Source organism: Grampus griseus, assembly GCF_964374135.1.
Source record: "Grampus griseus genome assembly, chromosome: 16".
In the NCBI taxonomy this organism is placed as follows: domain Eukaryota; kingdom Metazoa; phylum Chordata; class Mammalia; order Artiodactyla; family Delphinidae; genus Grampus; species Grampus griseus.
Genome location: NC_139010.1, coordinates 53,520,934 through 53,548,326, shown reverse-complemented (window position 1 = coordinate 53,548,326; position 27,393 = coordinate 53,520,934). Strand labels below are relative to the sequence as shown.

Sequence of the window (27,393 nt, the reverse complement as noted above, 5' to 3'; positions counted from 1 at the left end):
TGTTTTGGATAGTGTACATCTGTATTGTATTAAGACAACCTATTTTAAAAGTTTTTTAAAAAATTTAATTTATTTTTGGCTGCGTTGGGTCTTCGTTGCTGCTCACAGGCTTTCTCTAGTTGGGGTGAGTGGGAGCTACTCTTTGTTGCGGTGTGTGGGCTTCTCCTTGCAGTGGCTTCTCTTGTTGCGGAGCACAGGCTCTAGGTGCGTGGGCTTCAGTAGTTGTGGCTCTCGGGCTCTAGAGCACAGGCTCAGTAGTTGTGCACATGGGCTTAGTTGCTCCGTGGCATGTGGGATCTTCCTGGACCAGGCCTCCAACCTGTGTCCCTTGCATCAGCAGGCGGATTCTTAACCACTGCGCCACCAGGGAAGTCCCTAAAAAGCTATCTTAGATTTGTTTATCCAAAGGATTTCTTTTCATTTTAATAGTTAAATCTCAGAACCATAATTGGTTTAATAATTTTTCACTAGTGCCTTTAACATGTGGGTTGCTTCACAATATTCTTATAGATAGTAGTAGTGTGCATTTTTATAACCCTGTTTACAAACCCCAGCACTTGGTGTATCCCTAAAACTTCCTCAGTTTCTTGTAAACTAGCTCTCATCTCTAATAGTTATTGACCATATTGAATCCAAAAAGCATCACAGCAGTTGGAGTTACTTGAAGGTATTATACTGCAAGTTGCGGTGAAGTATAAGTCTTTCAAGGAGCACATAACAAAACTTTTTCAACCCTGGTTCATTTGTTGATTGTCTTCCAGTATTTATATAGGACTGGGCTGGGTGCTGTGGGTTAAAGCATGGTGTCTGCCCTCAAAAAATAACTATAGTTGACGGAAGAAAGTGGATATAAATAAATAGTTAAATATTTGTATTCCCCATTTATTTTGTTTTCATTTTTGTTTTTGCGGTACGCGGGCCTCTCACTGTTGTGGCCTCTCCCCTTGCGGAGCACAGGCTCCGGACGCGCAGGTTCAGCGGCCATGGCTCACGGGCCCAGCCGCTCCGCAGCATGTGGGATCTTCCCAGATCGGGGCACGAACCCATGTCCCCTGCATCGGCAGGCGGACTCTAAACCACTGTGCCACCAGGGAAGCCCTGTATTCCCCATTTATAAAAACACAGTATATTACTGGAAATCATACTTTATAGTGCATAGGGACTTCCCTGGTGGCGCAGTGGTTAAGAATCCGCCTGCCAGTGCAGAGGACATGGGTTCAATCCCAGGTCTGGGAAGATCCCACATGCCATGGAGCTACTGAACCATGAGCCACAACTACTGAATCCCGTGCGCCTAGAGCCCGTGTTCCGCAGCAAGAGAAGCCACCGCAGTGAGAAGCCCGTGCACCGCAACGAAGAGTAGCCCCCACTCGACACAACTAGAGAAGCCCGCGTGCAGCAGCAAAGACCCCATGCAGCCAAAAATAAATAATAAATAATTTAAATAAATAAAATGCATAATCTTGAAACAAGTTGTGTTTTCTATTAGAACATGATGAGTTAGTTAGATACCAGGGTAAGTGCAAGTAAGAAATCACATATGACTTGCAGGTTTTGAGTATAGATCCTAGAGAAATAGGAAATATGGAGAGAGGGACATCTTTTTTCTTCAGGCTGTTTTTTAGAGCAGTTTCAAGTTCACGGCAAAATAGAGGGAAAGGTAGAGAGATTTCCCATATCTTGCTCCACACATACCAGGGGGATCTTCTTGGCAAAGATAATGATTGTTTTTTTTGGCATAGTATTTTGGAGAAAGAGTAATGCTGTTGACTTTCTTGCTACTATGCATTTTCTCATAGTTTTACTTACACAAAGGCAGTGTTTTATTCATTTTTAATTAACAAGCTCCTAGCTAAGTGCCTAATATATATAGTAGATACTTAGGGCATTTTTAGTGAATTCCAGCCTTTGTTACATACCCGTATTTCCTTCTTTGTTGCTTTTTCCCTTTCATCATTGAGAATTTGGTTGGATCATTGTATCAGTTAGGGTAAGATTCAGCTACAGGGACCAGCAAGCAGTTCCAAATAACAGTGGCTTAAATGAACTACAAGTTTGTTTTCCTTTCCCATAAAAGTCCAGGTGGATGGTCATGGAACTTTGTGTTGTCAGGAAGTCAGGATACTTCTCTCTTATTGCTTGCATGTGTGACCTCCTTGTTCTAGAGGGTAGAGTGAGAAGAAAAGGAGGCTAAGCACCACACCCTGAGTAATTCAAGTGTTTAATCCAATGTATCAACAGGAATATTTGTCAGGAAAGAATAGAAAAACATTGAGGCAAAACCTCTATGCAATCTTTAACTAGTAGGACATATTGTAGTTGTTACATTTCTTATCCGCCATAAGATTATAACCTTCTTGGTGACAGACACTTATTTTAATAATCACTTTATACTCTAAGCAGAGTGCCAAGCCAGTAAGTAGTTGCTTAATAATTATTTGTTGAATAGATTAATGAATGAAAGAAAAAGTTTGGGAACTGTTGCTGTACACATTTGACTGTGCTTCAGTAGACATTCCAACATCTTGGATGACAAACAATCCTCACATAGATGTATGGGCTTAAAAATAGAATTAAATACAGAGTTATTTTGAATTTTTTATTTCTTTTTTTCCTAGACTGGGGGATTTTATTTTATTTTCAGTTAGAATATTTTGAAATATTTCGAGCCCTCATTTGCGTTTAAAATACAGAATTGCCTAATTCAAATAATAGACGATTAAAAAATAAAATAAAAATAAGCAAAATTAACCAGGCATTGAACGCTTCATCTGAATTATCTTTCTTAATTACAACAACCTATGAGATTAGGATTTTACTCATAAAAAGGAAATAGACTGAGAAATTAAGTAACTTTCCCAACCTCACAGCTAGTTAATAAATGATAGAGCTTGCCTTGGGTCAGCATGATTCTAGAGCTGAGCTTTTAACTATATGGTAAATTGAATAGAAAACTAAACTATTTACTAAAATAGTAATTTAGCATATGAATGTGAGTCTTATAAGATAGTGGAGAAAACATTTTAACACTGTATCATTTTTAGCCAAAAAGCAAATAACAGTTGACCCTTGAACAACGTGGGTTTGAACTGTGTGGATTCTTTCACTAAATACGTACTATAGTACTACACAGTCTGTGTTGGTTCAGTTTGCAGATGTGGAACCCTGGATTTGGAGGGCTAAGTGTAAATTTATGCTCAGATTTTCAACTGCGTAGTGGTCAGTGCCCCTAAACCCCATGTTCAAGGGTCAACTATAAAGTTACGTTTAGGAATCTGGAGGGAAATTTAACAACTTTCCACTTTAGGGCTCCAGACTGGTACCATTCCTGTTTATTACTATTCTGTTGTAGTGGGAAAAGAGCTATATACAAATGAATGGTTGTGGTTGTGTTCCATTAAAACTTTATTTATAAAAATAGGCAGCAGGCCTGTAGACCTTTATGTGCTAACCCCTGGTGTACTATACACCAGATACTATTATAAGTACTTTATATGTATTATTCCATTTAAATGTCTTAACCCAAAGCAGTAGTACTCGTATTATCTCTATATGAGGCAACTGAGCCACAAATAGATTAAATAACTTGTCCAGTATTATATAGCTGTGAAGCGATGGAGCTAAGACATAAACCCAAACAATCTGACTCCAAAGACTGTACTCTCATATTATAGTATACTGCTTCTTTATTGTACTAGAACTTCTTTTTTTTCTGTCAGTGTCATAGAACAGTATATATTTTTTGTTAATTTACATACCTTGTTCCTGGCACCTGTAACTTTTAATAAGAAGTCTAAAAGTAAAGAGGATCAGACTTCCCTGGTGGCGCAGTGGTTAAGAATCCACCTGCCAATGCAGGGGACACAGGTTCAAGCCCTGGACCAGGAAGATCCCACATGCCACGGAGCAGCTAAGCCTGTGTGCCACAACTGCTGAGCCCACACGCCACAACTACTGAAGCCCATGCACCTATAGCCTATGCTCTGCAACAAGAGAAGCCACTGCAATGAGAAGCCTGTGCACCGCAATGAAGAGTAGGCCCCGCTCGCAGCAACTAGAGAAAGCCCGCACACAGCAATGAAGACCCAACACAGCCAAAAATAAATAAATAAACTTTTTTAAAAAGTAAAGAGGATTATTCCTTAACAGAGAAGTTGGTAATTGTTCAGATGTACTTTTAAGTACCTGGAATCCTATAAGGAGAGAAAAAACTATCATGAGGGGAATTAGATTTACTTTTTAGATTAGTAAGCGTCATTATGTTAATTGTTGTCTCCATGATAAGATTTATCTACAATTTAAATATTGTTTAAATTTACTCTGGCATAAATGTATTTTTTTTTTCTTGTCAGTTTGGATTTAGGTGGCGAGTAGAAAAAGAAGTAATTTCAGGGAAAGGTAATTCTTTTTTTTATTTTAGTTTTTAATCGGATAAGGTTATTTTGTTATATTATTGAAGTCACTGGGTAAGATTATTCCTAATGTATACAATAAGTGATTATCTACAAAATACAAAGTAAAATTAGAGAAGGTGTATTAATGATATATTGCTAACAAAGTTCAGAATATAATGCTTTAATGGTTTTTACGTTTAGAATTTTTGCTTCTAGGATATTCAATTGCAGATAAGTAGAAAATGTTCAAAGAGTTAAAAGTTTCCTAGGAAGGAAACTATCAACAGATGAATACTTGAATTTTTCTCTATTAATTTTTGGAATAACGTGTTGGTATTACTGTATTCCAGTCAAATCCACATTTTGCAGATAGAAATTAAATATTACTTTGAACCTAATAATTTTTAGACAGGCTAGTTCTTAGGGAGTCACTGAGTTTGAGCCCAAATATTTAGTCTTACAGAAAAAGAACAAGCATTTGGTAGACAATCAGTAAATGCTTTTTCTATGCATTGTAATCTATTCATAAAATTTTTCTGAAAATTTAATATTTCTGTACTGTCTCATGCTATAAAATTAGCTTTGTATTATTGGTGATTGCATTTAAGTGTTAATCTTTATACTGTCTCACGCTATAAAATTAGCTCTTTATTGGTGATTGCATTTTAAGTGTTAATGCTTCTGAAAACTACATAGGAACATTAAGGAAATAATTTTAAACTAAAAACTTTTAAAAATCTTTGAAAATAAAAGTTTCATTTTTAAATGATTAAACATTTATGCTGTCAGTATGGCTCATATACATCTTCCATAAATTAAGATCAGCCCTAAAGGTACTATAGAGGAGAAGGAAAAAGAATAATTTTAAAGCTATTTTAAACTTTTCTTAGCATTACATTTTAGTTTGTGCTTTTACCTAAGACAATGAGAACTGTTGAAATGTCTATCACAATTTTAAAATTTTATACTTCTATTGAATGGAATTTTCAAGTGACAGTAAGTAATGCAGCCTTTAAAAAAAAATTGATGGACTTTCTCTAAATTCATGTAATTGAAAAAAGTTTTAATTGAGAAGGGGAAAGAAAGCTATTTGCTCTGACTGAATCTTGGTGCTTTTTTAAACAATAGAGCCATTGCTAAACACATACAGATTTAATGAAGTATTTATTTGGAATGAGTGAAACAATGCCAATTTAGAAAAGTTATCAGCCTTTGAACTGGTAATTTTCAAAATTCATTTTGACAGTTTCTTTTTTATGAAAAAAAGGCAGTTCCTGTTGTGCAAATTATTGAGATATAAATGCTTTTTTTTAGTTTGTGCAAATAAGTTTGATCTTGTCTTTTTCTGTTGAAGTTAATAATTGTTGAGTAGTTTATTTTTTTTTTCTCTCTTGGATCATCAATATCAGTCCTTTTTTGCATAGGTTTTAATATACAATGGATATGATAATAAGGCATTGATTTTAGTGTCAAGTGATTCTAAAACTTAGAGCATCAGGTTTGATTACTCATTCTACTTAATCTCGAAATGCTAGTTAAAGTGTGTTTTAAATGTCATTTTATGCTGGTACTTAAATGCCATATTAAAATTTTCAATTTTTATCAATTTTAATATTATTAAATATTGAAAAAGATTGTCCCAGTTATAAGTGCATGTACTTTGGAAAATATACTTATTCTTTTAGGGTATTAGTGAGTACACTTTTCTAGTACTTCCATCTTCCAAAGTGTAAGATTCCCTTACACAGAGTCACTAAAACTCTGTATCTTAATATAAACGGTCAACTTGATAGATAGTCAACTATCTATCAGGTAAAGAATTCTGGAACTGTTTTTTTTTTAAACAGTTCATTCAGCAATTTGATTTGATTGTTGAACATACCACAATTATTGTGGTCAGTTTTTTAATGATTATTTTATAAAGCTAGGAATTTATATATGTATGTCATGTATGTTATGTATGTATGTTGAGTAAATTTCAGAGGTAATACCAGATTGTATAGATAAATGTTGTCACCAACCATCATAGCTAATATTCCTTCCTTTATTTGCAGGCCAGTTTTGCTGTGGAAATAAATGTTGTGATAAAAAAGAAGGCTTAAAGAGTTGGGAAGTTAATTTTGGTTATATTGAGCATGGTGAAAAGAGAAATGCGCTTGTTAAATTAAGTAAGTTGACTTTAGGTGGGGTATGATTGATTTCTTCAAAGTTTATCTAGTAATTTAGATTTTAAAATATATAGGCTAATTGAAGATCCAATTAAAAATTTTTAATGTATCTTCTTGGGAACTCTTTTTTTCTCAGAGCTTCTGAAAGTTGCAAGAGTGACATTAGGGGAAATAGTTCTAATGCCAAAGGTAAACCAGTAATTCGTGAAGTGAAGACCTTTTTCCATTAATTTGAGAATGTCACCAGTGCAGAGTGAGATGCAAAGTATCAGAAAAGGCAATATAAAATCTCGCATTAGCTGATAGCCATATTGTTATGGTGTAGACTTTATTGACTGTCAATAAAGAAAAAATTTTAGAAGGGCAGATTTTTCTTGATATTAGTCTTAAAAGCTTAGGATTATAACCCAGAATACAGAAGTTTCTCTTAATATACATGTTTTAGGATCTGTTGCTTATTCTTTTTTTTCTCCTAAGCTAGTCTTTTATGTGTCAGCTTCTTCTCTGCCTCATGTTAACAACCTTCTCTGGTTCCTAAATACGTGTGCCCTTAGAGTGTCTGCCCACTCTGGGTAGAAATCAAGGATTTCCCCATATGCTACTTGGTACACACCAATGAAGGTTGGTGTCTGAGTTCTTCCTGGAAGTGCTTATGAGGAAGAGTCAACTAGTGTGAACTGAGATTAAAGCAAAAAAGAGACCACAATAGAGGAACTTTTTTGAAAGTTCTTTTACATTTGAAAACTTAGAGTACTTCAGAGGAAATGACTATACCCACACTGTTGTTATTAGATGTCTTTGATGTGAGATACAATTCTGCCTGTGAAACAGTTTGCTTTTAGAATAACTTGACAGCACCATTTTCTAAAGCAATGGCAGAATATTTTCAATTTCTCAAGCATTCTGATTCAATTTTTATTATATATATACATTTTTTGAGGTGGGAGAGAATCAGATTGTTTTCTTCAGATTATTTGTTTCCCCTCTTACAGTAAAGGAATGTAAAGAAAAATGACAATTTATGATATTAAAAGTAAAGTAGCAGTGCAGTTATTAAAATTTAGCAATTCTGTGCTGTTACTCTTTTTTTTTTTTTTTTTAGGATTATGCCAAGAATGTTCCTTTAAATTAAATTTTCATCACAGGTAATATGATCTTTTAAAATGTGGTTGTTAATTTTAGTACTCTTGGACGTAGTCACCTGAACTGGATGTCTAAAGTAGACTTGAGTGGTTGATGGTTTAATTAGTTGGTTGTATATAAAATCCGCCATTACCATATGACCACATAAACCAGGGAACTGGAAGTTCATCATGCCTAACTCTAGTCAAGCGGTTTTAAATGTGAAGGCCTGTGCAGGGTGGTAGATAGATGCTAGAATTTTTGGTTTGGAATCAGTGTTCAGATACTGTAATATTCTTAGAAACTATATTGTAAAGCAGGTCTTCATAAAGTGATTCCTATGTCTCATTTAAGCATTGTTTTAATTAGAGTTTGTCATTCTTACAAAGGATTATACCTCTATACTCATTTTAGATGTTAAAGTCAGGCTCCTATTGAATGAGCTAGACTGTGTCTGCCATACTGAATGGGGGAGGAGTATCATTGTTCTGCATTGTGCAGTATATATAGATAGTAGGCTTTCCTATATATTCCTCTCAGCTAATCCACTTGCTAGTCTTCTTGGGCAAGCTATGCAACCTCTGTAAGACTCAATTTTATTATCTCTAAAAATGAGTATACTAAGGTTATTGTGGGGATTAAATGAAAATGCATATAAAATGCTTGACACAGTGTCTGGCGTATGTTAAGTCAAGCATAATGAAGTCCCTGGCGTTGCAGGTGTTCAGACAAAATCTGTGTAACCTGGCATGATTGTAGTGGTCAAGTTTCATGTCCTGAGTAACACTTGAAAGTCTTAACAGTAAGATTCTGCAACTTTATAAAATGTATATATTAGAATATTAATTTAAAATCAGCTGTGTTCTAAATGAGCCTTATCTAGTATTTTAGCTATTAAAAATAAATAAAAAATTTTAAATTCTTAAAATTAGCAAAGTTTTTAGATTAATTGATTTCCCCTCTCTATCAATGATACTGGAAGATAACAAAGTTTTATTTGACCTTGAGTTTCAAGCTTCATTTCAAGATTGAAATTATTCTTACAAGAGGCAAGAAGTTATTACTGTCTTAAACAGTATTGTAGTATTTGGTGTATCTTAATTTGAAAGGTCTGATAAGCAAGTTTCTTGAAAGTAATCCACTCTGTTGTCTCTTCATCCTCTTTCCCAGTCCCAGTTTCAGCATTATCACCTTTTCCTATTTAGTGTTTCTTTTCTTAACCAATTAAAATCAGTTGTTTGCCAGCTATGGCACTGACAACCTTGTAAACTTGGCCTAGAAGAGATAAAGCTACAGCAGTAAAAGGATAAGTGGTCTAAAGTAGATATATGAGTTAACAGTAAGCTTTTCCATCCTCGTTCTATTATACCTTTGCTGTATTCCTTTATTCTTAAGAGAAGAATTTTCTATTTACTGGTGGTTGAGAACTGTTAGAGTGGTTTTTTCTTGTATGTGTTTTTTCAAAGTGTAGGTAGATATGAATTATGTGGAGGAAAATGAGATTTGATTTTGTAATTTTTTTAGAATGGCTAAATGATAGAATATAGAAAAGAAATGAGTAAAAACCGTGATTTACATTTACTAAGGTTTATACACAGAACTTATAAAAATAATCCTTTGTGTCAGAGTGTTCAGGCTTCATAATCTTACAGAATTGTTTTAATTAATATACTAACCTAAAATATTTACAGACTCATTTAAGGGTTCCTTATTATGTAAACTACATTTTAAAAAGGAGTACTTTAACTGATTTGACTTTTTTACCCATTGATTTTTATTTTTTGTAAAATTCAGTTGAAAAAGTTAACTTTATATTGTTCAACATAAAGGAGAAAAGAAGTCAAGTCAAAAAAAAGAAAGGATAAAGCCAGAAAAGATTGTGAAGAATCATCACATAAAAAATCCAGATTATCTTCTGTAGAAGAGTCCTCTAAGAAAAAGGATAAGAAAAAGGATAAAGGTAAAAGGGAATTAAAATATTTACTCATATTTCTGAACATATTTCTGCCATATGTCACAAATGTTGAATTTAATTAGTAAATGCATTTAGAATTCTGTTTTATAGTAGTTGAAAGGAAACTGGTTGGAGAATTTAGATATGAATTTACAGTAACTTACAGGAGTTCCAGTAACAAGGTTGGTTTTGATTCATTTTTGGCAGATGGTGTAATATTGCAACAGCATTCTAATTTCTGGATTTGTTACATACAGACTTGTTACCTTGAGCAAGCCACTGAATTTCTTGAGTTTCACTTTCCTCGTGTACATAGTGGTGATACGAATACCTGCTCTCTATACTGCTGGTGCTTATTGTGGAGAATCAAATAAGGATGTGAAAGGCACTTTGAACACTGTAAATCAGTATATAACCTATAAGTCAGTTTAACATTGTAACACTGTGATTTCAATTATCATGGTCTGTGTGATTTTTCTCACTAGCTTATGAGCTTCTTGAAATGATAGAGGTTGATATGTATGTGTCCTCAGAACCTAACATGGTGCTGTGCACATACAATTAGTAAATAACTGTTAAATTCAAATCCAAGTCAACTGCTACTTCTTCCTCAGCAGTCCTTAAGCTAAGCCTTAGTTTTCTCATGTGTAAAATGGTCATGATAATCTTACCTAGTAAGTCATAGGATTTTTCAGAAGTTGAAATGAGATAATGCATGTAAGCAGTTTGCATAGTACTTGGTACATAGTTAGCTATTACGAAGGTTACTGCTAGTTGCTTTTTTAGTCCATAATAAAGTAGAGTCAAATTGACTATAACTTAGAGTGAATTGGACTTAAATTAGGTAGGTAATGGTAGATTGAATTAGATTCCAGCCTATGTTAACATAATACTTGAACAGGAGAGGGCTGCCTTGCTCCAGCTATGAAGATCATTAGATATGTTATGTTCTTACATACACTTTTTTCTTCTAACATGTCATGATACATTCAAGTATATGTATTGCCAAGTTTTTGACTTGGTAAAATCGATAGATGTTGAGAGGAAAAATACTGATATTCTATTGTTTATTGAGAAACGGTATTTGAAACAGAATACCTTTTTTGTCTCTAAATCATGTTTCAAATTTCAAAATAAATTTTAATTAAGTGTGAGAATCTCATTTGAGTTTTTAAAAATTTTTATTTATCCTCATATGCCAGTAAAATATTTAGTGTATTATATCTGAGGATTTTGTAGCATTTACTATTATATAATATATTTATATCATAGTATGATACTATGTTAATCATTGCATATTCCAAATTAAAGAAGAACTAATCCCTGCCTTATAAAAGTTTATTCAGTACCTCCAAAACAGATAATTAGGTAGCTGGATACTCATGACTAGGGATGGGGTTGCACCCCTCAAATTATAATATATATATGCATGTGATCTTCCTTATAGATGTTTTTCCTTTAGTGTTCTATATTTCGGTAGGTGATACCTCTGTCAACCTAAAAACTAATATCGGAAATCGGGAAATTATCCTTGATGCCTTCTTTTTTTCTCGTTACTTATGTAAATACTATCAGTTTTACCCCCAGGGTATGTATTTCTCATGTTCTCTCTAGTCTAGTTCAAACTACCATGTTTTCTCATCTAGGCTACTACTATATTATCCGTACTGATTCTAACACTGTCTTGTCATCCCACCTCCCTCTCCTTAATCCATTCTCCATCTAGTAGTGATTTCCTATGTTCTTAGGATATAACCAATATCTGGACAAAGCCCAAAGGCTCTATATGATCCAGCATACAAGGCTTGTTTATCACTACTCTTCACCTTACATTCACACTCCACCCACATAGCCTTTCAGTTTCTAGAAAATGCCAAACTTCTTTCTCTTTAAGGACTGTATAGGTGCTGCTTCCTCTCTAAAACCTCCAGTCCCATCCTAACTCATCCTTCAGATTTAAGCTTAAATGTCACTTCCTCAGGGATCCTTTCCTGACCATGAATCTAAATTAGGACTCCCATTTATAATGCTTTCACAACCTTGGAACTTTTCCTTCATTACACATATGACAGTTACATAAAACACAAGGAGAACAGGGATTCTGTCTGCTGTGTTCATTGCTTTATCCCTAGCACCCCACTAGCACAGGTAAGGCATAAATAATAAAGAATAAGAAAATGAAAGACTTGAAGATTGTTTCAGGGCAACTTCAGAGATAGAAAACCAAAGCAGAGTGGAATTGAGACATCTGTGTCTTATATACTCTTTATTCAGAGCACCTTTCATAGCAGAGAGCACAGGATATAGTTCTTTTTTTCAGCTTCTTTGGTATAAAGCAGAAAATGACAACATCTTAGCAAACTTTTAGGAAAACCATGTAGACCTCTTTAATATCTTCTCATCTGGGATCGATCATCTGGAATTAGGTTGATCTTGATATGATACTTTCTTGCCAGGCCACCTTAATTTGGCCCAGACTTGAATAGTAATTAGTAAATGCTTAATATCGCAGCTGCATTTGGACTGTTGGCATTCCTCAGAACAATTACTTTCTTGATCTTTTTCCTATCTTTTCAGCCTCTCCGCAGCCTCTTGACTATAATTCCTCCTCCATCTTACCCTTGTTGGAATTGCTCAAGGCTCTTACAGAGCTTCTCTTTATTCTCTCTGTTCTCCCTGTGTGATCTCATGAACCCCGATAGCCTTAGGTTACCATCATACAAAATGTTAAATAAGTGGATGGATGGATGGATAATTGGATGGCTAGATAGCTGAATGGATAGAGAGGAAATGTAAGAAAGATCAAAGCTTGACTTTGAGGACCAGTCTGCTTTAGCAGGTGTGAACAGAACAGGGTATTTAGGTAAATTGTCTTGGCAGGAAGTTCAAGATCTTACCCCTCCCACCTCCACCCTGCTCCCAAGCTCAGTTCCTTGGGTAGGCATTTTCTGACACCCTTCACCCCACTCCTCCAGGCAAGATTAGGTCCCTCTTAGCACATTCTGATAGCATCCTGCACTCTCCTTTAGAAATACATATCACTCTTGGAATAATTTTTCTGTGAAGGAAGGGACTGTGTGACTTGTTTAATTCTCTATCCCCAGTTCCTAAGCACAGTGCTTGCCCCACATAGTAGGCATTCAGTAAATGTTAGGTGAGTGAGTCAGTGAAATCAACCAATTTCTCAATGTTGAAAGGAACATCAGAGATCAGCCCTGGAATCATGATCAAAAAGATTTTCTGTGGTTTCACCTTTCAAAATATGGTCCTTTGCATTGTCATCACTTGGGAGCTTGTTAGAAATGCATAATTTCAGACCCTCCAGACCTCCTAAATCAGAGTTGCACTTTAAGTTCCCAGAATGATTCATATGTACAATAAAGGTTAAGATGCACTGCTCTTTATCATGTATTTGTTCTGCTTTAGCTTCAACACCTCCAGGGAAAAGGTACCCATTATCCAAAATACTCCTTTACATTTCAGACAGCTGTAATTGCTAGCAGGTTTCTCTTAACATTTAGCCCAAACGTACAACTTCTTCCTTCTGGTTCCAGTTGTGTCCTTTTTTTAAGCTATAGACACTTGGAAGCAGGTATCATTGTTCCTTACATGACAGAGAAGATGACAGAGAAGAATACATTTCTTTTGCCATTGGAAGTTTAGCTATGTTTTTATTTGCTCTCTGATGACTAGGAAATAAGTAGGAGTGAAGAAACAACATAAAGCAGTTGTTGCAGTCCAGGCCTTGGCTTCCTTTGGAATCTTGACCCTGTAGTACTCACACCCTCTTGTCTGGCCTTAAGGGGCCATTCATGCTACAACTTGGGCTAATTATGAGACCTGTCCAGTGAGGTTGGAGGAATTGTTACTCTCCATCTGTTTTCTGTTCTTTTTTGAGTTAGCAGCCTTCAGAAATATTTCCCCTGAGGTCTTACTGCAGGAGATTGTATAATGATGATTTTTTTAGATTACTTTAATAGATCTTCAGTACTTTTTCTGTTTCCCTCACTGGGTAAACCATTGTAGAATTGAAAATGTTTGTTTTATGACATAATTTTTTGTGTGATTTTCAATTACAGAAAATTCTCACCTGTATATGATCTTCAAAAAAGATTAAGAAAGGTTAAAAGATTTTTAAAATTTTTTTTTCTTAAAAGATTAAGAATAGGCATTTATTTGTAAACTGCTTTCAGATGTTGAACATCTGTAGATAAAATATTGTTTGTATTGCAGCTAATCTATGAGGGTTTTTTTGGGTTTTTTTGGGTTTTTTTGTCCTAGCAACATGAGATTTTTTTTTTTTATAGGTGTTCATTATTTTTTATGTTTTGTGCTAGGTATTCCAGGCTGTACAAGAGCATAAAACACCCCTCCCTAAAAGAATCTAACATTTTAATTAGGGAGATAAGTCTAAGGAACAGGAAAGATTAGAAGACAGTGAAGTGCTTTCCTGCAAGTCTATACACTAGACTATTGGGAAGAATTCCAGTTATAGCTATAGCTGTTACACCACTGCAAGATGATTCTTGACAAAACAGTGCTGGGTTTTTTGTTTTTGTTTTTCATCACATTCACTCTCAGTGAAATCAGAAAATTCTATCAACAGTATCAAGTTTTTATTTAATAAAAGTATACAGATTCAAGTTATTTACAGTTTAGGTTTCCCACAAACTGTAACTTGTTCTGATGTAAATTTTTGTTGTTGTTTTTGTACTGTGTGAGAAAAATCATAGAAAAAAGAGCAAAAGTGTATTTCTTCCCCATATTAGAACATTTAAAAGTTTCTTATGTCAAGTATAGAAGAGCATAAATTTTTTTTTTTCAGTAAATACAGTGGATAAACATTTTAACTTCACATCATGAAGTGTGAAGGAAGAGAACAAGAGGGATGAAGTTGGGATAGAAAAAGAATTGGGGAGGTGGATTAAAATTTAAGAAATGTTGCTTATATTGCACAAGACTAAGTGATCTCTTGTCATTTGGTGATTTTGATCGATCAAATTAAATATATGGTTTGTACATAGAAAGCAAATGTTAGCAACGGTTGTTACTGGTCAGTTTTTAATAAGTCCTGTAGTTTTCATCAGATTGGATTTCATTGAATATTTGCTACAAATTTTATTGTTTTTTTCCCTGCAACATTCCAAAAAGTATTCACAATGACTTACAAAAATATATACTATAAGATTTTTTTAAAGGTGAAATCAAAATAATGGAAAAATAAGATAGAATAGGAAAGTAAAGCTAGAGGTAAAATTAATACAGACAAATATTTACCAAAAAGTGTTGCATAATTGCAAAAGTAGATCATAGATTTGTCACTGTCCTTCCTAACAACCAAACCAAAGAAAGGAAACCACCAGTAGAATGATTAATTGTACCCATACAATATTAAAGAGAACTCGCAGGATGTTCAGTTTTTCCAGGCAGTTTTGAGAGCAGAATCTACTGTGGATTCATAAAAGGGGGTATCCATTTGTGATATAACAAACAGTAACCTTGTATCTCAACAGTAATATGATGTAGAATTTCTTAAAGAACTTGCAATAAATAGGGTCTAACAAAGTGTAGTTCAGTAACATACTTAATTTATGTTATAATATCTGGACTTATTTATAGAAATTTAGAGATTTGAGACTTCTAGCCTTACTTGTAAATTTATAAACTTAAGAGTTAATTTTTTTCTGATTTTAAAGTAATATATATTTATGTGGCAAACTCAGGAAAATATTTAGTAATTGCTCTAAATCACCATTCAATTTAAACTTTTATTAGCATTTTAGTATATAATTCTTAAGGAAAATTTTTAAGTGTTCAGTAATCAGAAATTTTAGAGAAATAGAATTTTCAAGATATTTACTCTTTAAAAATTTAATGAAGAGGGAGATATCAGTGGAGGTATTCCTCTACTTTAGGAATACAACGTATTCTTTATGAATTACTTTACTCATACCATTTTGTTTTCAACATATTTGAAGTGTCCTTAAAGCACTGACACTTCCTTTCTCTCCATGTGAATCCTAATCTATCAGTAGCTCCTTCTTCTACATTAGGTTAAGTTTCCTGACAGTTTATAGAACATAGCCAGGCATGAGACGATAGACTTAAGCTATCTGAGGATGGGGTAGTAAGTATATATAGTTTTAGAAAGCATACACAGGTTAAAATGGGAAATTTTATAGTTTTTGCCAATTTCCAACTATATGTTGCAGTGAGAAGTGTGAAGGCCTATTTAATGTTAAAAAAAACCATTGCCCTTCTCCAATTTTTATTAAAAAATCTTTTGGGGAAAGGGCTTGACTGACTTGTTTATATTAATTCTTTCATTTGCTCTTCCTTCCTTCTCCCTCCCACTGTTCTTCCCCCAGCCCTCTCAAACCTCCCTCATTTCCCGGAAATAATCTTAAGTCTCTTCACCCTCTTCAGCTAGGTCAAACTTCTGGTGGTAGGGAGAGGACAATACTGTAGCCAACCTGAAGAATCTCTAGCTTAGATTGGTTCTTGAAATAGAACCATTTCAAGCAGGGGACATGTACCTTGTTATAGTTTGCCAAACCCAGATATCTTCTCAGGTGGTCAGTGACCTGTCTTAGGTGGTCTTGACAATTTTACAACTCAAATTCTGCTGTTTCTATTATATATTTCATTTCCATTTGGATAATATTCAGTTACCCTTTTACCCTCATTTAACATATGGATTATTTACACCAGATCCATAAAGAAAAACCCAATTTCTGTGGGGAAAAAGAATTTTAACTTGCTTTTGTTGATTGTCAGCCATAATCGCAAGTGGTTTAGTTGTATACCTCATTTAATCGTAGTAATGGGCATATAATATCCCATTTTGCAGATAAGAGAACCAAGACCAGAGAATTTACATAAATTGCCTAAGGTCAAATAGTTGGTTAATGGCAGAGCTACGATTAAACACAGGTGTATAACTCCAGAGTCTGCTCTTTTACTTATATCATCAATAACTGTTCATCAGTGAATCAAAAGTTAGTCTACTCTTTTTTTTTTTTTTTTTTTTTTTGCGATATGCGGGTCTCTCACTGTTGTGGCCTCTCCCGTTGTGGAGCACAGGCTCCGGACGCGCAGGCTCAGCGGCCATGGCTCACAGGCCCAGCCGCTCTGCGGCATGTGGGATCCTCTCGGTACGGGGCACGAACCCGTGTCCCCTGCATCAGCAGGCGGACTCTCAACCACTGCGCCACCAGGGAAGCCCCTAGTCTACTCTTTATACCTCAGTTTGGGCAGATATTTTACACAAATCCACATTAAATGATTTGATCTGTGTCTCAGTTCTATCTGTAAAATGGGTATAAAGAGACTTCATTGGATTATTATCAGAGTCAAGTGAAATAATAAACATGTAAAGCATGTGTCTTATATGAAGTAATCTTTGATAATCTGTAGCTATTATTGTTATATCAGAGAAAAGGAAAATACTAGACATTAGATTTTGTGTTTGTTCTTCACAATGGGTCAGATCAAAAGTTAAGTCTGTAAAAGTCTGACCTGTCCATTGTTTTCATAATTGGCGACTTGCCGCTTCTTCAGTAGGCCAAGTTATTTAGGTATGTAATATCCAGAAAAACCAAGATGATGGACCTACTTGCATTATTCAAAGCATATAGGGAAAATTATATGCAGTTTGCATTACATTCTAAAAGGAACATTGAAAACTTAAAGCAGGTCAAGAATAGAAGAACCAAAGTGTTGTCAGAACTTGAAATGTTGTTATAGGAGGAAGGTTGAAGGAACCGTAGATGTTCAGCTTAGGAAAAAGTGAAGAGGGAAGGGGTAAGGAGGTAGACATGGAAACTGTAGATATTTTCAAGACTGCTACTATGTAGGAGACTTATTTTTGGTGGCTGGTTGGCATAACTAGAGTCTATGGATAAAAATAGCCCAAGGACAGATTTTTGCCTTAATTTAAGGAAAAATTTGTCAGTTAGAACTATCTGAAGAAAGGAATGGGCTGCTTCAGGAAGTAGTGAGGTGTTTAGATTGGACAGCCAGTTGTTATTGGAAGTATTACAGTAAGATGTTCATTTATTGGATAAGGGCTGGACCTCCAAGCTCCCCTTCCAGTACAGAGTCAGTGACTTAAATTCTGATCCCCGCTTGTCAATAATTACTGTGTAGATTTGACACTGATACAAATGCAAGCATCATTTTGTGTTGCCCATTTTTCTAAATGCAGTACCCTTTCCACCTCTGGCAGATTGTAGCAGTTATCAAAAAAATGATTTGTAGTTACTGTCAACCTCATGGATTTAGGTATTATAGATTCGTAGTTAAATATTAATAGATTCATAGGGTTGTAAGGGACCTTAAAGGTCATATAATCCAGTCTTGTAGATTTGATTCTCTAAGGATGTTTGATCACTTTTTCAGCATGTCCTCTTTCAAAGAGAGTTATTTTATAATGTTATTCTAAACTAATTGTACTTTTTAGTAAAACTGGATCGTCTGTTATCAGAAAACTGGTGTAGGAAAGCTGGCATGTGGGCAGTACTCTTGAGAGGGAACAAGAAAACAGGTGGTTGTAAGGCCTTTTGAAATTAGCTGCCCACTTTCAAAGGCCTTGTAGGTTTGTTCTCTGACATCATTGACAGGATAACACCATGGTGATAACTTTACTAGGCCTAATTAGTTTTTCTGTGCTTTCTTTATCTCAGTTAGTGAATTTTCATAAAAATAAGAGCAGAAGACTTTTTTGTTTTGTTTTTGTTTTTTGGCTGCATTGGGTCTTTGGTCTTCGTTGCTGCGCACGGGCTTTCTCTAGTTGTGGCAAGCAGGAGTCTACTCTTCGTTGTGTGCTTCTCATTGCGATGAGCTTCTCTTGTTGCAGAGCATGGGCTCTAGGTGCACAGGCTTCAGTAGTTGCAGCATGCGGGCTCAGTAGTTGTGGCTCACGGGCTCTGGAGCGCAGGCTCAGTAGTTGTGGCACACGGGCTTACTCTGCGGCATTTGGGATCTTCCCGGACCAGGGCTTGAACCCGTGTCCCCAGCATTGCAGGTGGATTCTTTTTTTTTTTTTTTTGCGGTATGCGGGCCTCTCACTGTTGTGGCCTCTCCCGTTGCGGAGCAGAGGCTCCGGACGTGCAGGCTCAGCGGCCATGGCTCACGGGCCCAGCCGCTCCGCGGCATGTGGGATCTTCCCGGACCAGGGCTCGAACCCGTGTCCCCTGCATTGGCAGGCAGATTCTTAACCACTGTGCCACAAGGGAAGCCCTGCAGATGGATTCTTAACCACTGTGCCATCAGGGAAGTCCCAAACAGAGTACTTTTGTCTTTACGCATATTCAGTTTGGGACACTGGCAGTTCCAGTGCTGGCTGTCGTTGAGTGGGAATCTTATTCCCAGAGCTTTATAATTTTATCATCTTTGTGTGTAGATCATTAGAAGCACAACCCTCATTCCCTTTTTTATTTTTTTGCTGTTTTTGTTAGAATTTGTGCTAGAATAGATTCAGTTAGGACCAAAGTTCAGACATAACATGTTGATTCAAGGATCAAAGTCCAACAGGAAAAAAGGCTAGAACCATCATGGCAAATCAGTACTGTTTTATTTTTGTGTTGTGTTTAACTAAGGTGCATTCTGTATTGACAGGCCAAATTTGTGTCACTTCTTTTCCAGACTAATGGTCATTATTGGAGAGGAATTATTTGCTAACATAATTACTTTGTGGCATATAATTTTATTGTCTCATAATACATGTTTCAGTATTTGATAATTTTTAGTTGACTAATATAGGGTGATTCATTTGAAACATGTCTATTTTATGTTTTAAAAATAAAATTTATTGTTTTTACTGATGTTTAAAGGTAATACATGATTATTGTTTAAAATACAAAAAAATTTGGAAATGCTTTTAAAGAGTAAAACTATCCCAGGCCCATAGGTAATATAATCACTGTTAAGTTTGGTTGGTCCTTACAAACTTGTGTGTGTGTGTGTGTGTGTGTGTGTGTGTATGTATTTATATACACACACACGCATATATAAATAATAATATATATCTATATGTAGATATGTTTTAATACAAATTGTATTATACTATGCCTGCTTTCTGTAACTTTTAAAAATTTTGATATAGCATACACATTTTTCTATGGTAATTCAGGTGTGCTATGGGGTTTTTTTAAATAGCTGTATAGTATTTTTTAACCAAGCCTTAATCCCTAATTGGTGGGGATTTAACTTGTTTTCTTTTGCTGTTGTTATACAATGGACATCTTTGTATATATATCTGAGTGCTCGTTTATTCTAAGTAAATAATTAAATTCCTAAAAGCATTGCTGGTCAAAGGGTATCTGTATTTTAAAGTGATCTATATTGCCAGATTTTCCTCAAGAAAATGGTATTTACTCCTAACAATGTATGAGAACATCTGTTTCTTCGTTGAAATGGACTTCTTCTAGTTAATGTAATCAGCATTAATTTTTTTTTAAGTCTGACAAATTTTTTTTCATAATTTAACTAGCTAGTCCTATATACTAGTTCAGTTCTTAAGGTCTTGATCCTAATGTAAATACTCTACAAAAATCTTACCCTGCATGTCTTTTGTATGATCAATAAAAATAAGAAACTAAATTAAAGACAACTGTATTACAAGAGATAATTCCTTTATAATATAGAGTTAATATTGGAATTGTTACTTTAACTCAGTATAATTTATAGAAGTTTCCCATGAGACTTTAAATCCTTGGTCTATTTGCTGAGGCTCTTTGGTATATATCAGCTTATTATTTTTCAAAAGAATTTATTGGTCTGGAAAAGTGCATTAAATTTTCAGAGAGCCATAAAAGTTGAAGCTAAACCACAGGTAAATCTGGAATTTATTTAATTGCATTGGTGGGTAGTTCAAAATGTGTTTTAAATGTAATGTGCACATTTAAAAAATCTCTTTTAAATGAACAGGAAGCTCTGATGAGGAAGGAAGTACTTCAGAATCTGAACTTTGGAAGGGCCCACTACCAGAGACAGATGAAAAATCACAGTAAGTCCTGATAATAGTATTAATAGACAATGATAATGCATACCTTCTACATCAGTCTAGGAAGCTCTGACCACAGCCATTTTTGATAACAGTTAATGAAAAACTTAGCATCATGAATGTCTTTTTAAAGCCAAGGAACACCTAGCCTGCTAAGGTCAGAGTGTATTCCCAGCCATTGTTTATGGCCATAAACAGCCAACTTGTCCAGCTCCCTCTTGGTGAGTAAATCTTTCCTCAGCTCACATTGACAGATGACCCCCTAGTCTTTGCTTTTATTGTTTCAGAGAGATACTGTTTACTAGCTTCCAGAGCAGCCTATCCATGATATTCTTATTATCATAAACCTATACAGGGGAGCCCCTTGAAGATATATACAGGTGTAAACGTTTTCTTGCCAACAGCCACCTTACACCCCAGAGATACACAAGTCAACACATGCATTGTTCTCTGCTATTGGTTGGAAGAGCTATCTGCATATAGGCTGGAATATTATCAGTTCTTCTCATATACTGGGATGTTCACCACTTGAGCTTTATCTGTTGAAAGGGGATAAAATAATACCTACTACATAGAGTTTATTGTGAAGATTTAATAGAATAAAGAATGTAAAGCACCTGGTCTGGCACAATACCTACCAATATAGTAAGTGCTCAATAAATTTTAGTCCCATTTTGTTACTCTAGGCATATTGGTTCATAATAAGAGACCTGTTGAATCAATCATAATTCGCTAATTTAAGCTGATTATAAAACATATTGCTAATTATATAATATGTTCTCAGTGTAATAGAATTCAGGTGTGTTGGAAAGAGTGTTTTTTTTTTTTTTTTTTTTTTTTAAAAAGATTAGTTTTTTTCTATGACCTTAACCTTTATTTTTGTCAGCCAAGTAAAGAATTCCCAAATGAGTCGTCATTATAGATCAGATTATAAAAAAGGTATCACTATCCTAGTAAAACTATCAACTGAACTTTGACCATATAACTTTCCCTTGAAGAGCTGAAAATGACAGAACAGGTCTTGGAGTCAACTCACCTTTTTGGCAGTAAAGATACATGAATAAAGCCTAAGAGGGGTTTCATAATCCAAAGCTCTTTGTGACCTTATAAAAACTTGACATCAGGTACTGACATCTAAGTTCACACAGAAATTCAGCTAATTTCATATATTTAAGTTCTTACTACAATTTAAAAAATTCTACTGCATTTTGCTGTCATGCTTGGAAAAAGGGACAGTAGCCAGGAGAATAACAAATTGTAGGTAATTTTAAATCAACTTTATCTGATTCTGGAATTAATTTTTTAAAAATTTGAACATGGTTGTGGTGGCTCTGTGCATTCACAATTATTTAAAGCCAAATGATGGAGTCCCATTGTGAATCTCTGATCTAAAAGAACATTTTCTGAAGAGACTGGTGCACAGAATTTGTCCAGCTTGATTCTCTGTTCCCAGAAGGGAGAAAAGCAATTGTACATACATTTAATCTTTAGAACAGCTCTATGAGGAAATGTGATGTTCTTTATTTTACAGATAAGGAAACTGAGCCCAGAGAAGTTAAATAACTTGCTTGCTCAGCAAATAACTGACAGAGCTAGGACTTAAAAAACACTGACTTGAAAACCTGTGCTATTACTACTGTGGCTCCTAGCACTAATGTTTATTTAGTACTTTACAATTTTCATAATATTTTAACACATTATAGTGTAATATCTCCTTTCAGAGTTCTGTTCTTTGTTTTAGACGTAATCTTCACTGCTACAGATACGTATTTACTCTTCTCAGAGTAATAAAATCTGCAGCCTAAGCAGATTGTCCCTATTCCTAGGAGTAAGACTTGTATTTTTCCTTAAAATAGTTTTTTTCATTCATTTTTTGATCAGGCTATAATTTGAAATGAGAATGAACAGAGTAAGTTATAAAGTTAACCAAAAAGTAAAGAGAAGCAATGACATTTCACAAAGTACTTCAAAGTAAAATCTTAGGTAATAAGTACATTTAGGGAGACGTGCCAACATATACAGCATTTTCAATTTAATCAGTCTTGGTATAGTTATGATTATTTTAGAAGCCAAGAATTATTATTTTTTTTGCATTATTATTTATTTTTTTTAACATCTTTGGGGTAACCAAGAATTATTTGATACCTGAATCATGAAATATATTGCTATACAAAAGAATCAGCAAATATGTTGGATTAAAATATTTTTATTAATCTCATATAATGTGTCACCTAGTAATTTTCTTCTCTAATTGTTGATTTTAATCAAATTGTATACTTTTTCTTTTAAATAGGGAAGAAGAATTTGATGAATATTTTCAAGGTTTATTTCTGTGAGATGGAAGAGGGATGCGTACATTCCTTAATGTGAAAGTGTACTTTGAAACTTCACAAAATTTTGTCTACAAGTTGCAACTTGAGTGGTTTGTCTTTGGAAATAAAAATCCAGCTACTCTCAGGATGTCAGATGCTTTGGAAGTTTTTCAGTTTTATTGGAGGCACTTTTCCCTGTATATCTTTTCAGTTGTTTATCTACAACTCTGTTCCATCTGTAGCTCCTAAAGTATGGACCTAGTACATCCTCTAGTACAGAGATCCATTGTGCCTATATTTTTGTAGGGTTTTTTTTTCCCCCACTGATTCACATTTATGTTCCCTTGCCTCAGCTTAAACTTTTAGGATTATTGGGGTTTCACAAAATTACAAAGTAGATTAAGTATGTCTTCGAGTACCCCTCTTTTGAGTACCTAGTTTGTCATTAGCTGCCTTTTCCTTTTTTCCTTACATTTCTCTTGCTTCCATCTCACCTCTACCACTTAACGGAGTTTGTTATTAATCAAATTTGATTCCCCAGTGTATGGGTAATTTATTATAAACTAAATTAATACCACAGGGGGCCAAATGAGATTCCAGTAGTCTAAAACAGCAGATGTGTTCATGAAACTTGACTCTTAGCAGAGATTATACAGTAACATAATTTAACTGAATACTGTGTGCATAGAGCTTGTCTCAGATACAGTCATACAGATATGGATATATTTATATGCAGAGATATATTGTAAAATGTAACTTTTTTTTATAAATTTATTTATTTTTGGCTGCATTGGGTCTTTGTTGCTGCACGTGGGCTTTCTCTAGTTGCGGTGAGCAGGGGCTACTCTTCGTTGCGGCGCGCGGGCTTCTCACTGCGGTGGCTTCTCGTTGTGGAGCATGGGCTCTAGGTGCACGGGCTTTAGTAGTTGTGGCACTTGGTCTCAGTAGCTGTGGCTCGCAGGCTCTAGAGAGCAGGCTCAGTAGTTGTGGAGCATGGGCTTAGTTGCTCCGTGGCACGTGCGATCTTCCTGGAGCAGGGATTGAACCCATGTCCCCTGCATTGGCAGGGGGATTCTTAACCACTGTGCCACCAGGGAAGTCCAAAATGTAACTTCTTAATTTGGGGTTCATACCCACAAGAGTCAATGGATGTGCTTCAGGAAATCTAAACACTCCTAGAATCTATGTGTAAACTTCTGTAATTATGTGTGTGTTTTGGGGAAAGTGTCCATAGTTTTCATCAAATTTTCAAAAGGATATATTGATTTTTTTTTCAAAAGGTCAGACCCATTTTTATAAACAGCCAAGAGATGAATAGAGGAGAAGATGCATGATTTGGTGAGTAAGAGAGGACCTGTAAAAAATGATTGTACCATTCCAATTATTTTGTTGAAGATATGCTATTTTAAATGACATTTAAACATGGAATGATTGGCATTAAACTGTAGAATAGGCAATTATAGTATCTTATTTTTAAATAGTGTCAGAGATTATCTTTTTATTAAACAATTGTTATTCATTAAATATCATGCTTCTGTTATGTGTGAGACACTGTGCTACAAAAGTATCTAGGAAATAATTATGCAGTCATTTCTAAACCATCAGAAAACAGTAAATCAGTGTTGGTTTATTAACCAACAGATAAGTGAACAATTTTGTTTTGTCGTTTTCAGCTCACAACTTTTAGTGAAAAAGAATCTTGATTTCTGAGGAAAGTATTGAAATGTCCAGCAGCAAAACTGATATTAGTAATAGAATATATGAAGCTAAAACATTTTATGATAAAAATAGTTTATTGGTCATCAGAAAATAAAATTCCTGCAAAACTAAACAGTGACTAGGAAGAATATTTAAAGACCCTTTTAAAATAAATCCATATATTTGGTATTGCAAGTATGGTTTATGGACATTAAGTTCATTTATAAATTTAGATCATTATATGTAATCAGTGTTTAATCCATTCATACACAATGGCAGATAATGGGAGTCATATTTTAAAGGAGTCTTTGAAAAGGCCTCAAGATGATGCGTTTAAAGATTTCTTTTAATTTAATTTTTATTTTATATTAGAGTATAGTTGACTTACAGCACTGTGTTAGTTTCAGGTGTACAGCTGAGTGATTCAGTTATACATATACATATATCCATTCTTCTTCAGATTCTTCCCCCACATAGGTTATTACAGAATATTGAGTAGATTTCCCTGTACTATATAGTAGGCCCTTGCTGATTGTCTATTATCTAGAGTTTAAACATTAATTCTCCAGCAGACCTATCTTAATCTTGGCTGTAGTGTAGTCAGTGGTGTTCAGCGGACCATAGGTTTGGGATATAAAGTTATGCTTTCTTATACTTGCTCTTAAGCAAAGTTCCTATTTTTGCAGACCTCCTCATCTCTGCCCCTCAGTTCGTTTTCTCGTGAATGAGGAGAGGAAGTTGTTTGAGCTGAGTGATATTTTGGGGTCTAAAATTATATAAGGCTTAAAGGAAGAGGGTTTCTTATATAGTTTCTAAAATAATCCTAGAAGTGTGGTTTCAAAATTATTTTAAGCAATGAAAATAAGATGTACATATATCACCAAAGGTGATAACATATAGACAACGATCATTTGGGTGTATATATTGAGTTTTTTTCTCCCTAAAGATATTTTATTAACTTCCAGGCACTCTTCATTTATATCTGTTTGTTACAATATTTATTCAAAATATTATTCATTCATGTTTACTGAGTGCCTACCTTGTGCCAGGCACTACTCTAAGTGTGAGCATAGCAATGTGAACAAAGCAGACAAAAAGAGGCAAAAAATCTTTCCTCTTGTGAACCTTGTATTCTAATGTGAGAGGAAGAATCTTATAATTCTAAAGTAACTTACTTGTAAAAATATAACAAATGGTGATTTATTTCTCAACTGCTTAAAACTGAACACTGTCTTCTCTATAACAAAACATTTGAGGTTCAGAGACCAATTCATTATAATTTAGATATGTTTTACAAGGAAATCTGTGGTATAAATATTTGGTCTGTTTTATAATTTGGTCATTACAGATAAGAAAGAAATCTTCTCTGATGTACAGATGTGTACCATGTAGTAGAAGTAGTTGATTAGTTTCTCTTGACAAGTCAGTATTTAGAATTCCTGGTAGACAGTCCTAGTAATTTTTTTTTTTTTTTGCGGTACACGGGCCTCTCACTGTTGTGGCCTCTCGCTTTGCGGAGCACAGGCTCAGCAGCCATGGCTCATGGGACCAGCCGCTCCGCGGCATGTGGGATCTTCCCGGACCGGGGCATGAACCCGTGTCCCCTGCATCAGCAGGCAGACTCTCAACCACTGCGCCACCAGGGAAGCCCCCTAGTAATCATTTTTAAAAGTAATCTCTGTTAAAAGTCCTTCTGAACTGTTTTTGATAGTAGTTTTTGCATAATCAAATCACATGCTTCTTAATAATGCATAATATTTATTAGCTGATTTAACTTGCATTGGGATTATCCAGGTAATGTCTTATAAATTGATAATTCTTTCAGTGAGAAGAATAGTTCTGAATGTAAGAATGTATTCTTAGTTACACATAAAATAATTGATTTCAGACTTGGGGGAAAGGATGGGTGTAGGATGACGATGTACTTTTAAGCTGCTACAAGTGGTGTGGTCTTTACTAGTATCAAGGGTAAAAAGTGGAGGAAAGAAGCATTTCAGATGGAATAACATTTAACATCCTTTTTCTTTGTTTCTTATATAGTACTTACATACGTTACACATTCTATACTCTATTTACTCTTACATTAAGACATGTTGACGAGAGACTTTTGATTCAGGAAGGGATGTGAGGTGTGAATCATTATTATTAATGTTCTGGGTTGAATTGTGTCCCATTTGAAATTCCTATGTTGAAATCCTGACCACGGTACCTTAGAATGCCCCTGTATTTGTAGATAGCGCATTTAAAGAGGTAGTTAAGGTAAAATGAGGTCATATGAGTGGGTCCTAATCCTATATGAGTGGTGTCCTTATAAGAAGAATGAGGACGCAGACCCACAAGAGGGAAGACTGAAGACCAGTTGAAGACACAGGGAGAAAGAAGATGGCCATTGACAAGCCAAGGAGAGAGGCATCACAAGGAGAAAGAAGATGGCCATTGACAAGCCAAGAAGAGAGGCATCACAAGAAACCAACCCTGCCAGCACCTTAATCTTGGACTTCTAGTCTCCAGAATTGTGAGAAAATAAATTTCTGTTGTTTAAGCCACCCAGTCTGGGGCATTTTGCTGTAAGTAGCCCTAGTAAATGAATACAGTTAATAAGAATCTTTAAGAAAAAAAAAAATTGGTGACTAATTTCAGGATTATATTATTTTTAATTTAAAACAAATTGGCACCAAAAATGCACTTATTTTTGTCTTATTTTGCACTTCTGTTGAACTTTATTTTACCCTCAGGGCTT

General features: G+C 34.9%; 1 protein-coding gene across 2 annotated transcripts in view; it reads left to right on the top strand.

The window, feature by feature from the left end:
• LOC309834875 (protein FRA10AC1) overlaps positions 1-23,106 on the top strand; it is a 39,997-nt gene extending 16,891 nt beyond the window's left edge. For both annotated transcript variants that reach the window (XM_082674055.1, XM_082674056.1), the window contains exons 9-14: positions 4,353-4,398; positions 6,449-6,562; positions 7,665-7,707; positions 9,514-9,644; positions 20,568-20,646; positions 22,937-23,106. In XM_082674055.1, the coding sequence (XP_082530181.1) occupies positions 4,353-4,398; positions 6,449-6,562; positions 7,665-7,707; positions 9,514-9,644; positions 20,568-20,646; positions 22,937-22,979 (456 nt within the window). In that variant the 3' untranslated portion in view covers positions 22,980-23,106. The remainder of the gene's footprint in view (positions 1-4,352; positions 4,399-6,448; positions 6,563-7,664; positions 7,708-9,513; positions 9,645-20,567; positions 20,647-22,936) is intronic.
• The last annotated feature ends 4,287 nt before the right edge of the window (positions 23,107-27,393 follow it).